The sequence below is a fragment of the Trichosurus vulpecula genome, chromosome 8 (genome assembly GCF_011100635.1).
Source record: "Trichosurus vulpecula isolate mTriVul1 chromosome 8, mTriVul1.pri, whole genome shotgun sequence".
In the NCBI taxonomy this organism is placed as follows: domain Eukaryota; kingdom Metazoa; phylum Chordata; class Mammalia; order Diprotodontia; family Phalangeridae; genus Trichosurus; species Trichosurus vulpecula.
In genome coordinates, this window is record NC_050580.1 from 53346250 (window position 1) to 53360640 (window position 14391).

A 14391-nucleotide genomic window follows, 5' to 3' on the forward strand; every position below is an offset into this window, starting at 1 on the left:
AATGTATTTATAAATACAAATATAAACATTAGCTATTTTTACAGCTTTTAAATAAATTTAAAATTTTATATATCCATATTTTCAAGCTGTAATTAATGTTCCATATATTGCAAGCAATATTCAATTACCACAAAACTCTAGCTTAACAGAGTAATCTGAGAATTCTCCCTCCCCACTTCATATTTCAAGACTACCTTGAAGGTCATTATCATTGGATTTGACCAATTTTTCCTAAAGTCAATTATTATTATTTTTTTTCCCTTCAGGTATTACATGAAACCAGCTGAGCCAAGTCGTGCATTTTCAGGTGGTTCCTTTAGTGAAGAGGAGCAGCCTTCAAGCCTCCTCAAGTTTCCACCACAGATGAGTAGGACAATGGACCCAAGCATTCCACCTCTTCCCTTTATCCTGAAGAAGACAGCCATGCTGGGCTTCTGTGTTGTCTATGTCTTCTTCATCTCCATCATCATTTTCCCTGCCCTTTCCTCCAATATCGAGTCAGTCAACAAGAGTTCTGGATCTCTGTGGACCAACAAGTTCTTTGTCCCCCTCACCAGCTTCCTCCTAAACAATGTTGCTGACTTGTGTGGCCGGCAGATCCCTGCCTGGATTCAGGTTCCAGGGCCTAAAAGCAAACTCTTCCCTGCACTAGTTCTCCTAAGGACATTTTTTATTCCCCTTTTCATCTTCTGTAACTATCAGCCACGGCATCACCTGGACAAGGTATTCTTTAATTCTGATATATATCCATGCATCTTTATCTCACTCTTGGGATTCAGCAATGGCTACCTCAGTACCTTGGCACTAATATATGGTCCCAGGATCATGCCCAAGGAGCTGGCCGAGGCTACTGGGGTGCTGATGTCATTTTACCTGTGTCTGGGTTTAGCCTTGGGGTCAGCCTGCTCTGCCTTGGTGGTCCATCTCATCTAGGAAGACAGAAAAAGGTGGCAGCCTTTGTGCCACCTTGGCCCTTGAAGACATCTCAAGAGCAAAGCAAAATGTCATGGGAAGTAACAGGTAGGGTACCCAGGGTGCCCTGGAGAAGGTACTCTGAGACTTCTGTAAGGAGCCTTTTGAAGAAGAGAAAGGTCCATTAGTCAATCATGGACCATAGATTGATTTCTGTTGCCTGCTATTTTGGAGAGAACCAAAGGAAGCAGAAGACCTGGCTGCACTCAAGCAACTGGAAGGCTAAATGAGGAAATAAAGATATGTCCAGACATGCAAGGAACATATAGTCTTCTTAAAGAAGCATTATCCAGTAGACATTTGAACCTGACTAAAAGAAGGGTCTGGGTACTGAACGGAAGGCCAGCATTAGAGTCAGGAAAACCCACTGTTGATACACACTAGCTGTGCTGCTGTGGTCAGATCTCTTCCTCTCTGCATGAGCCAGGCAACTCTGTAAGACTCAAGGTTGCAGACGAGTTGTCAAGCTGCATCCACTGGAGGGCATTTCCACTCTGGGATTTCCCCAAATTGGTGAAATCACAGGCCCAGGACAAAACAAGACATTCTGCCTTTAAGTATATTCCTTATTTGCAATGGGTCTAACAATTCTATTTTTTAATAGTTGGGGACTGGCTTCTTGCTCTTCCTATGCAGTCATTCAACCTCTTACTTGTGTAGTTTGTGCCAAAAACCTCCCAAAACCTCTTTATACTAAGATTGAGTTCCTTGGTGGAGCCTTAAAGCTTTATCTCTCCCTGGAATGTAGAGATAGAATTTTTGGCTGCTTGCTGGATAGCTGTGGGTTCTCTCTACAATTCTCTTCAACCCTGAAGGATTGTTCTTCGGATGACTCTTGGCTAGAAGAGCAGTCTTCAGATAGCCCTTGAATTCCAGAAGACACCTTCACATTCAGTTAGGAAGATGCGTAGGATATATTATCATAAATCAAGGCCTGGGAGGGACCTTAGATATTATTTACTCCAATCCTCTCATTTTACAAATGAGGAAACTGAGTCACAGAGCAGCAGAGGTCACACAAGTATTAATAGGAGACATTTGTATAATGCTTTAAATTTCACGAGCACTTTATATTGTCTCGTTTGCACCTAAAAACAGTCCTATGGTGCGGGTATTATCCCCATTCCTCAGATGCTTGCTAAGCCTGAGGCTTAGCAAGGACCCATGAGCATGTAGCTGGTAAGTGTCAGGCAAGATTTGAACCTAGTCTTCTCAACCCCCACATTCAATGCTTTATCCGTTCTGACATGCTACTGACTCCAAATATGGTGCTCTTAACACTACACCAGGGATTCTTAACCTTTTTTCTGTCCTGGACCCCTTTGGCAGCCCACCAAAGCCTGGGGACCCTTTCTCAGAATAAGGTCTGTAAGTGAATAAAATAAAATGCATAGATGACAAAGGGAACCAATTATATCAAAATATAATCGTCAAAGTCCATGGACCTCAGTTTAAGAACCCCTTGGGCTGTATCATGGGGTTCCCCTCTATGTATGAATCAAAAACTATGTATTACATGCAGCATTTTTTCAGCATGAATATAAGCCTAACTTTCTCTGTTTTGCTCAAAATTTCCCTGACCCCCTCCATACTGGACCTTGGGACCAACAATGATGATTCCATTATAGCCCAGAAGTGATCCATAGCCAGGTTAGCTTGGGGAACTCCATTCTACAACATGCCACCTTCTGTCTTATGAAATTGTCACAGATGATATTGTTGGACTTAACACAAAGCGTATTGGGAATCAGGAGCACTGGAAGACTGGGGGCTTGGGAGCAAGTTCTCAGGAGAAGAAGGGGCAAATGGGGAGACACACTGAGGGAAATGAAAAGGGCCCTGGGTGACCATGGGAAAGTCACTCAACCCCTATGAGCTCCAGTTTCCTTAAACAGAAAATACAATACCTACCTCATGAGATCGTTGTGAAGAAAGTGAGTTTTCAAACACTAAGCCACTTAACAAAGGTACACGACTACATTGAGATCATGCCATATGAGCATCATTTGGAAGAATGAGGGGTGTTCACTCTGGAGAAGGGAAGATGAAAGGGGGAGATAGTAGCTCTCTTCAAGAATTTGAAAGATTGTCACATGGAAGAAAGGTTAGACTTGTTATCGCTTGCCCCTGGAGGACAGATCTAGGAGCGTCAGGTGGGGATTTCCGAGAGGCCAAATTAGGTTTGATTCAAGGAAGAGTTTCCTAACAATTAGAGCCATCCCCAAAGTAGAACTGGCCATCTAGAAAGGGGGTTTAGTTCTGGCTTAATGATGGTCTCTAAGCAAAGGCTACTTGTGGTAGAGTTGGTCAGCTTGGGCGAATGGACCCGAGACCACTTTCAACTCTGAGATTCTCTGACTTCTGCCTCCAACAACCAACTGAAAAGGACCTTCCTCCTGCATTACTGTGAGCTTAGGCAGTAATTTGTCTCATCTCACTGAGTGTCTCATATGGATTTACAGATATCCAAGAGTGGTCCAGAATGGTCCTTGGGGACTCTATGGCGGGGTGGAGGGGTGGAACTCTTGTACTGTTGCCATTTATAACATGACAATGTCCATACATTTGTTTCAGGGACCAACTAATACTTGTATATTTAATGGGAACTAGGTGGTATGCCACTGGTATCCCACCTCAAAGAGGGCTTGTCATCCCATTTATTCATTTATTCTGGGGGGTGGAGAGAGAGAGAGAGAGAGAGAGAGAGAGAGAGAGAGAGAAGGAAGAGGAGGAGAAGGAGGAGGAGAGAAGTGGGGGAGAAAGAAAACAAAGGGAGAGAGAAAAATGGAGGGGGGGAGAGAGAAACAGAGACAGAGAGAGACAGATGGTTTATTCATGAGCACCATGTTCCTGAATAAGCTGATCTGGAAACTGACAAACACTGATGCTCCAAGCATTCCATGTTTTCCAGGTCCCCACTGTGTTCTTTCGTCTGGTGTTAGGGTACCTCGGTGACTTATGAAGGAGTGGTGTAAACAACAGGAGAAATGGGACCAGCCCAGAAGGTTATTCTTCATGGCCCAGTGACAATGACCTGTCGACTACACAGTAGCTGCAAGGCTCTCTCCCTCCCCTCAGCTGCTACTGCAAAACAGCTGATTAAAATGGGAAACAGTCAGTAATCCACCCACTGGCCGAAGCTTCTATTTTCAAAAGTTTCAGTCTAGTAAACTCTCATGCTTTTTAGCTAGAGAATTGAAGAGGATACTCTTGATGGATTTTTTGAAACTTTAAACCTTTTCTGTTTTAAAAAGAACTGCTACTCCCCCTCCCATTCCACCTTGACCCTAAACACACTCACAGACACACTCTCACATGTACACCATATTCTCATACATATACTCACACCCACAAAACATTCTTATACACACATTCACACACCCATATATTCACACATATATACATGTTCACACACACACACACACACACACACACACACACACACACACACACAAACAGACTGACACACATTGTTCATGCCCTTTGGGAGCCTAAAACTCCCCTCTTGTAAATGGAAGGGTTTTTCACCCTCTTTTTAGCACTGATTTTTATGTTGTTGTTTAGTCATTTTTCAGTCATATCAGACTCTTGTGACCCCTCTTGGGGTTTTCTTGGTAGAGATACTAGAGTGGTTTACCATTTCCTTCTCCAACTCATTTTTCAGATGAGGAAACTGAGGCAAATAGGGGTTAAGTAATTTGCCTAGGGTCACACAGATAGGAAGTGTCTGAGGCCAGATTTGAATTCAGGAAGATGAGTCTTCCTGACTCCAGCCCTAGTGCGCTGCCACCTAGATGTCCCCTGATTTTCATAATGTTGATTGTTTCCCAACAACCCTCGGCTCCCTTCTTGGTATGTTATTGTGATTCTTTCATACCTTAGTAGATCATACAAGATCATAGAGCTGGAAGGGACCACAAAGGCCATGTGGTCCAAGCGCCTCATTTTATAGATAGGAAACGGAAGCTTGGGGAGATCAGTGACTTGGCTAAAGAAAAATGGCGGGCAGTCTTCTTTGTCTTCTCTGATAACATCCATCCACATTCAGAGCCTTCCCAGTTCATTAGAATCTGTCCAAACCTCCAAGAACCTTCGGCCTCCTTGCATACCCTAACAAACCTCTCCGTGTTGATTACTTGGGGGTAATTTTCAATGCCTTTCAGGATTGTTGTCCTAGGATCACTTATCTTGAACATGTATTTAGTGATAGAAAATTTATAGATGGAGGGTAGGGAAATCTGACCTAAGGAGTGGGCAGTATGTCTGAGAACTCAGGTAGAAGAACAAGTCACTTTGTGGTTTGTGGGACAGCAAGGCTTTGCGAAGGAGGTTGGGGGAATGCCTCAGTCAGCAAGTAGTAAGTAGTTACTATGGTCCAGGTACTGCTAGGCTCCGAGTATTCCAACACGAAGACCAAAACAATCCTTACTTATGACAAGCTTATAGTCTACTGGAGGAGACAAGTATATGTAAAAATATATACAGAATAAATATAAAGTTAATACATGTATTACATGCATATGTACAGTATGTGTACACATATACACATACATACATATGCGAAATAAGCAAAAGAGTTACATATAAGACCCTCTGGTGTGGAGACTAGTAGAAGCAAGGCATCAAGGAAGGATTTATGCAGAGGATGGTAACAGAGCTAAATTTTTTCCTTTTTAAGTTTAATTATATCTTTTTTCAATAAAAAAAATCTTTTTTCTCCTACTCGACCCCCTCCCCTCATTGAAAAAGGTAAAAGAAAAACAACACCTTTCTAATAAATATGAATAGTGAAGCAAAATAAATTCCTGCTTTGGCCTTGTCCAAAAAAAAGTCTCATTCTACACCATCAGTCCATCACCTCTCTGTGCAGAGAAGGGCAGCATGCATCATCATTGATCCTTTGGAATTGTGTTTGATCATTCCATTAAGGAGAGTTCTTAAGTCTTTCAAAGATTTTGTCCTTACAATGTTTGAGCTGTATCTTGAAGAAAGGGACTGGGTGATGTTAAGGTAGGGAAGGAGTCCATTCCAGGCATGAGGGACAGTCAACGCAAAGGCATGGACATGGTAGTGGATGAGGAATAGAGAGAAGGCCAAGTAGGCTAGATGTTAGAATGGCAAGTGATATTTAGAGAAGCTAGAAAGGTAGGCTATGTCAGACTCTAAAAGCTAAACAAAGGAGTTTGTATTTTTTTCCCTTAACAGCAATAGGGAACCACTGATATTGATTGACAAGGGAATCACATGTGAGATATGCTCTTAATAAATAATACTTTATTTTAAAGGAAACTCCATGATTATGGAAATTTTCGATTCTACTAGACCTAGGAAGAAAGAATGTGGCCAGGGCGATCCCGTTGGCTCAGGGACAGAAAAGGTGGTTTGAATCAGTCTTCATATTTCCAATCGATTGCTTTATTGGGGGAGAAAAATACGGGCATTGCTTGATGACTAGGGGCCGTCTGATTATCCATTTTGTGGTCGATTCGGGCCATTTGCTTATCCTGCTCTTACAGCTGCCCGTTTTGGGGATATTTCACTTTGCATTATCCCCTCCTACAGAGAGTGAGTGGAGAAAATAAAAGTCCATTTGGCAGCTCTGGTAAAAGGCTCAGTTGGGGAGGAAATTGGAATAATTGGTTCATAGAAAGATCTGTTTCTGGGAACCAGTGATCTTTCTATTACCAATTATTTCAATATAATTGTTGCAGTCTGATTGCATATGACATTTCTGGGTCTCCTCAATGAGGTGTCTGATTAATCAATATAATACAAGCTCCTTGAGAACAAGGACAGATTTCTTTTTTTTTTATTTTGGTCTTAATATCCTCAGTGCCTAGGCCAGTGCGTGTCACATAATGCATGCTTTAAAATTGCTTATTGATTTATTGATTACCCAAAAGATATTAACCTAGCAATCCACACAGGAGAAACTAAATGGAAGAAAACTGACTTTTCTTCAGACTCTGGCATGCAGTTGGCAGGCCAGGCCATTGAGTGGATTCCATCATCATGGATTTGGTTATCAGTGGATTTACCTGGGGAAGGCATTACAGAGGGACAATGAATTTGGGCCTAGAATTGAGTAAAAAGGAGGGGGCACTTGGAAAACCCCATGGGGCTTTTAATTATCTCAAGCTGCTTTCAGGCACAAACCTCATCTTTTTAACACACATGCTTTCTTAGTGATACAAATCCTAGGATACCATAATCTCTGGAAAGTCTGAGTTATGAGTGGACCACCAGGCAATAAAATGAAGTTACGTGGTTTACAAAGCCCTTTCAATGCATTATCTCATTTGATCCTCACAACAACCCTAGAAAGTAGGTGCTATTATTATTATTTCCATTTTACAGATGAGGAAACTGAGGCAGACAGAGGTTAAAGTTATTTGCCCAGGATTATATAACCAGTGATTGGCTGAGGCAGGACTCAACCTCAAGTCCAGCACCACCATTGAGGATAAAGAGGTAGGTTGGGCTGATCTACATTGTGCCCAAAGGACAAAGGGGAGATGTATGGTAGATACAAAGATACCATGGGATATTATCCAAAAGATGATAAGAAACACCATCCAAGAAAGTGATGATCAGAAAAGGAAATGGGTTGACTGTATAGTAAAAGCAAGGGACCAGGAATGTTAAAAAAATCCAGGGAAGGTCTCTAGTACACTGGGAAGATCTTCTGTGGAGATTTGAGGGGAAGACATGTACAAGAATCATAAGGGAAGGAAGAGTGTGTATGAGTTGTAGTCTGCACTCAAAAGGTGTTCTCATTCATGAAATCATGGATTTATTGAAATGTAAATATTTAGAGGCTATGGGGCATAGGGGCTAGAAAGCTGACCTCAGCATCAAGTCCTGCCTTTGACATTTCCTAGCTGTGTGACCCTGGACAAGTCTTACCCTCTTGGGGCTCTAAGCAACTCTCTAAGACTATGAGTTGAAGAGAAAGTCCCATATGCATTGGTAGAGGTTGCTCTTCACCATAAGCTCTCTATATTTAGCATAGAGCATTGTGCCTTAGGAATGGGAGTGCCCCCATAGAACTCTAGCTTTGTTTCTATCTCCCTCCCCACAGCAATTATCATGGGGACCAACTCTTCTGGAAGAGGACCACTATCCTTGCTACTAACAATACCCATCACCAACTAATTGTTACTGATGAACAGGTAAACCCAAGAGTCCTGGGAATAGCAGTGTCCCCCGCCCCCAAATCACTGGCCCTGCTTTAACCAACCCTTAAAGTCCTCATCTAGTGAGCAATCTTTGTGCAGATGAAACCTGGCAACTTCAGGTGCTTAAGCCCCTACGCTCTTCGGCATCTAAAGCTATAGAAGACCCAGAAAAGAAAGTTCTTACCACTGAATTCTTTGGCGCCATCGGATGGTTCAACAGAGATGGGTTTATTGATGGAAATGACACTAAGGGCCATAAGTCACCTTCTACTTTGCCCCTGCATTCTAAGGACCACTGAGCCTTTCTGTCTCACTTCTAATTTAAATCTTTATATGTGATATATCCCAAACACTGCCCCTCATACCTTCTCTATCAGTGTCGAGGGCAATGTCTGTCTCAGACAAACTGAGACCTGTGTAAAGGTATTGAGGTGGTATTGAGGCCATGCTCATAGAGAACTTTGCTCTAGGAGTCACTCCTACTGTTATTGATATGGTTCATCTCTCCACCCCAATACAAAGACTTTAGAATAGAAAAGAGATCCCAGCAATTGAGAACCCTTTCGACTTAATTAGTAGACCACTGGTGAGTCAGATTCACCATATTCCTCTCTGAAATTGGGCTGTTGATCTCCAAGGTGAATAGGTTATACCACTGCCAAAAGACATTTTGCCCATTGCCCTAAGTAACATTTTTCACATGGATGAGCAGTAACAAGTTTTCTCCTATTGTAGATTTTTAAAAAAAAAGATTATATGGTCCAATGATAAAGGATTGGATTAGGTTCTATGAGTTTGTGACTCAAGATAAGCCCCAAAGTGCCCTGAGTCTCAGAGCCACTGAATCTTAGCCTTGGGAGGGTCCTTTGTATCACCTTGTGCAATCCTCACACTGTATCATTGATGAAAGTGAGGCCTATATTGGTGAAGAGACTTGCCCAAGGCCATACAACAAATGAGAGGCAGAGTTGGGACTAAGATCCAAGTGTTTGGACTCTCAAGTTAATGTCTTTCCACTGTGCCTAATTCCCTCCCCATCTGAAAAACAGACCTCCTCCCAAAATGCCCACAAAATGTTAACAAAACCCTGCCCTTTTCCATACTTTCTTAAAATACATGTTAACTATTTTTTTAGAATTCTAGAAATGTGATTCTCCTTCATCCTTTTAATGGTTTGAAGGCTCTTTTAGCTCACAGGATGACTGTTTTACCCTAAATGAAAGTTTTGATACATTTGACACAGAATCATATTCATTGGAGGTTTGTCTGGTCAAGTGGCTATCCCAGGAGCTCAGTGCAGAGGCCCTTCCTTCCTACACTGTTCCATCCTTTGCCCTCTTACCAAAACAGTCTTCCTAAGGCACAGATCTGATCATGTCCTCCCATGCTCACAAATCTTCACTGACTCCTATTTTGCTCAGAAGGAATAAAATGCAATGTTTTTCCTTGTGCTTTAGACATGCCCCTCCCCCAATCTGCTCCCCACCTACCTTTCAAGTTTTATTTGACTGTTAGATGAAATGGTCACATCTTCATTTCCACAAAACCAAGCTTTTTTGTTCCTCCACAAATTTGTCTTGCTCTCTCCGGCTTCTGCGTGTCTGTGCGGGCTGTTTGTTCATCTGCCAGAACATACATGCTTTCCACATCTCCCTCTGTGGAAAGCCTTATCTTCCCTCAAGGTTTAGCTCAGCTGCCACCTCTTCCATGAAGTCTTCCCTGATCACCCTCCTCTCCACCTGAAAGTGATCACTTCCTCAATTTCCTATAGTGTTTGGTCTTGGCCTCATCTTTGGACCCATCACATTCTACCTTATAATATACTTATTTATGCATATGTCCTTTCTTTAAAAAAGCAGACCTATGATCTCATCGATATAGGGAGCTTCCAGTAAGGAAAATTCCTCTACCAGTGAAGATCATTACCAGCTCTTTCACTTGCAGAGCTGCTTGGGGCACTAAGAGACAAAGTGACTTGGCCAGGGTCATATTTGGGCAGTTGTTATTCAGTCATATCTGACTCTCCATGACCCCATTTGGGGTTTTCTTGGCAGAGATCCTGAAGTAGTTTGCCATTTCCTTCTCCAGCTCATTTTACAGATGAAGAAACTGAGGAAAACAGAGTTAGGTGGCTTGTCCAAGATCTCACAGCTAGGAAGTGTCTGAAGCTGGATTTTAACCCACGAAGATCAGTTTTCCTTATTCCAAGCCCAGTGCTTTATCCACTATGCCACCCAGCTGCTCAATAATAACAGACCTTTATATGATACCTTAAGCTTTGAAAAGCAGTTTTACAAACATGTCATTAGATCCCCACAACCACCTTTTAAGGTAAGCATCCCCATTTGACAGATGAGAAAACTGAGGGTCAGAGGTGTCTAATGATCTGCTCATGGATCATAAACAAAGGAGGTGGGATTCAAACACACATTCCTCCTGAATGAGGCTGCAGTGATCATTCCATTACAATTTGCTGCCAGTCATTAGATTGTAAGCTCCTTGAGGGCAGTTACTAGATGGTGTTTATTCTTTATATATGAAACCTAAGTCGCCATCCTGTATTTTGTCTTTGCATCCCTGGTGCCTGGCACATAGTAGGTACTGGAAAAATGTTTGTCGAATGGCATCCATGGCCTTCTTCTAAGTGGAGGGCTTCTTCCTGGACGCTGCTGAGCTGTTGGGTCTAGGGACGAAGCCCACACAGAGCTGGATTGGAGGCTGAATGGATCTGTCTAAGGGGAATGAAGGCGGTTAGCGAGACTGGACTAAATGTTTCTGCAGTATTTAGTGTGGGATCACTTGTAATTGGTTACAGAGGCAGTGGTGCTTTATGGGCAGCCAAGACATAAAGCTCATCCAAGCTGAGGGGAGATTTACAGGGCATGTGGTGGAGAAGGGGAAGCTTCACGGCATGGGCTTTACGTGTCAGACACTTAGAATGTCTCAAGTGAAAACTCCCCCTTCCCAGGCTAATCTCCTGGAGCGTGCAGAGATATATGGCCCAGGCAAACCCTTCTGAATGGAGTCACTCTTTGGGTAGTTGTTCCTTCTTAGGGGGAGTGTTTTAACAACCCAGCTAGCAGCTTCTCTGGGGGAGTAAGATCCCTCCCCCACAGCCGGCACCAGGGGGCTGCTGGGACCCAGGAGGCTGCTAGGAAAGCACAGGTTCTTTTTATCTGCTTAAACAAGGAAAGCACGGTGAAGGGGTTGACCAGCTTACTTTAATCCAGCATTCACTTAGCATACAGACAACATTCATTTAGTTCAGGGGAAAATGCCAGCATTCAGGGGAGCATACAGACAAGCATCAAGAGACAGACCAAATACAGATTCATTGACTTACTTCAGGGGAAAAAACCAGCACCCTGAGGCTCAAAACATTCATTTAGTTCGGGGGGAAAACAAACCAGCACCCCGAACCTCAAAACCAAAATACAAACAAATTACAAATATCAACAGATAGACCCCATACAATTCATAGTTACTAACATCTGGGCTCGGCCCGAGAGCAAGGGCTGGCCCAGAGTCACGCTTGCTTGCCGCTGCTTCCCACACCAACCGGAAGAGGAAAGAGAGAGCTTCAAGCTGTCCTCTCCCCTCTTATAGAGTTTTTGACATCATCAAGTGCCGCCTGAATGACCAGGGCCAATTGGTTCTTGACTTGGCCCCTCCCCCTAGCGTAGACCAGGTTCTGGAGCTAACATCTCCCCTCAGCCAGCCCCATGACTCATCACACAGGAAGTTCTAATTCCTGGTATGGTGGCTGGACTTCCTGCCCCGGAAGAGCAAGCCACAGCGTCCAGAGGCTCAATGAGGTAAGCTGAGTCACTCAAAGAAAACAAAGGCCCTTTCGGTTACAGGGAGGGAGGGGAAGGAGATAAAGTATGAAATCCTTGCACATCCTGCTGATCATCCCTCCCCAGAGAGCCATATTTGGAAGCAGAGGACTTTGGTTCAATTCTCAGCAATCTGGGCCTGGAGCTAGGAAGACCTGAGTTCAAATCCTGCATCAGACACTTGGCTGTGTGACCCTGGGCAAGTCACTTACCCTCTGACTGCCTCAGTTTCCTTAACTGTAAAAGGGGAATAATGGCACCTACATCCCAGGGTTGTTGTGGGATACTACTTATAAAGTGTAAACACAGTGCGTGGTATGTAGTAGGCACTTAATAAATGCTTGTTTCCTTCCTTCCTTGGTACCTTGGAGAAATCCCTTCATTTCTCTGGGCTTTAGGTTCCTTATCTATAAAATGAAGTTTGGATTAGATAATAATAATAATAGTTAATATTTATATACCTCTTTATATTTTGTGTAGATTATCTCACTTGACCCTCAGAACAACCCTGAGTAGTAGTAGTAGCATTAATCCCATTTTATAGATGGGGATATTGAAAGTGAGTGAAATTAAGTGATTTGCCCAGGGTAATGCCTGAGGCAGGAGTCAAACTCAGATCTTTCTAACTCCAAGTTTGTCATTCCATCTACTATGCCACCAATCTGCTGCTTTTAGCCCTGAATCAAGGATTCCATGATCCTACAAGTCAAACCCAAAAGTCATAGAATTCAAAGGCTATCAGGGCATCAGAGATCCCAGCTGATGGATTACACTGAAGCCATAATTTTAGGGCAGATTCTTTAAGGGGCATAGACCTACAGTGTGTGTGTGTGTGTGTGTGTGTGTGTGTGTGTGTGTGTGTGATGCACCCCTTTGGCATTCTGGTGAAACCTCTGGACCCCTTCTTGGAATAATATTTTAAATGTATAAAATGAACTATATAGGATTCAAAAGAAATGAATTATGTTGAAATAGAGTTATCAAAATGGTAAAAAAAAAATTATAGACCCCAGGTTAGCAACTCCTGGTGACAGAGTCAGAATCCATAACCTCCAGTGATAATTCAGTGATGCCTTGCTGTTCAGGATCACAGAATTAGACCAAGAAGGGACCTGAGAGGCCATTTTACAGATAAAGAAACTGAGGTCCAGAGGAATAAGGGACTTGTCCACAGTCAGGCAAAGCGAGAATTTGAAGCCACAACTTCTAAATCCAAATCCAGCTGCATTCCTTCCACGGCAACAACCTTTCCTTTTGGGTAGTTCTTTCTCTGTGTTCAGCCTCAGTCTCTCTCGCTGAAAATGAAACTGCTCCCTTTGGTTCTGTTCCTGCTGGGGGTGGGGAGTTGCTGGCTGGTGATCCTCTTTATTCTAGATCTTCCCTATCTTTGAAACAATGACCAAGCCACCCCTTGTCCTTCTCTTTTCTGCCGTCTTTGGTTTCTCCCCATAGGTCAGTTCAGATTATCATTTGGGTTGCTTTCTCTAGACGTTGTGAGATCAAGCTGTCCCTGGCCTATGCCATCACACACCTTTTGGAATGCCAGCTTCCCCAAGGCAAGGAACGAAATCACAGTCCAGCCTTGGAGTATGACTGAGCACAAACAGACCAAACAGCGCTTTTCCCAGGAAGCCACAAGGCAATAGAAGCTTTCTTACCATTTCGGCCTGACGCCTTAACAGCTCTGTGAAGCTGGTGCTGCCAGAATGATTATCCTCATTTGTGCAAATGCTTTACATCTGACATAATGATGTCTTCAGAATGCCCTCATTGCAAGTATATGAAAATATCATTGTCCCCGTTTTACAGATAAGAAAGTTAAGGGTCTAAGATGTTAAGTGACTCAAGGCTATACATTGTGTTAATGGTAGGCTGGTATTCAAAGCCAGATGTCCTGATTCTGTGTGGAATGCACTTTCCACACTCTCTCTCTAGTTCCACCACACCAGAGTTAGGATAGAAGACTGAGGAGCCAAAGTTTTGGTATGGGTCAGGGACTAGTGGTACTCCCTATCTCTTTATTAAGATCACTCTGACCGATCACCAAGGCAGAAAGCCTCCGTAGACTGAATAAGGACTCAGGTGCTACAGCCTAGATGAAGCCTTTCCTGATTCTCCCAGTTTCTAATGCCTTCCCCTTAGAAATTATTTAATATTTATTTTGAATATATTTACATTGACTTCTCTGTATATATGTTGTTTCTCCCCAATAGGATGTAAAGCTTCTTAAGGGCAAGGATTATTTCATTTTTGAATTTGCATCTCTAGTGCTTAATAAATGCTGGGTGAATGATTAAATGAGAGAAGGTATCTTTAGTGCCTAGTATATAGTAGGCACTTACTAAATGCTGGGTAAATGATGGATTGAATGAGAGAAGGGCCATGAGAAGTCACCAGCAATCTTT

At 42.9% G+C, this 14391-nt stretch overlaps 1 protein-coding gene across 1 annotated transcript in view; it reads left to right on the forward strand.

Moving 5' to 3' along the window:
• SLC29A3 (solute carrier family 29 member 3) overlaps positions 1–3624 on the forward strand; it is a 73946-nt gene extending 70322 nt beyond the window's left edge. Inside the window, exon 6 of the mRNA XM_036769557.1 lies at positions 267–3624. Coding sequence (XP_036625452.1) covers positions 267–933 — 667 coding nt within the window. The 3' untranslated portion in view covers positions 934–3624. The remainder of the gene's footprint in view (positions 1–266) is intronic.
• Positions 3625–14391: the final 10767 nt, after the last annotated feature.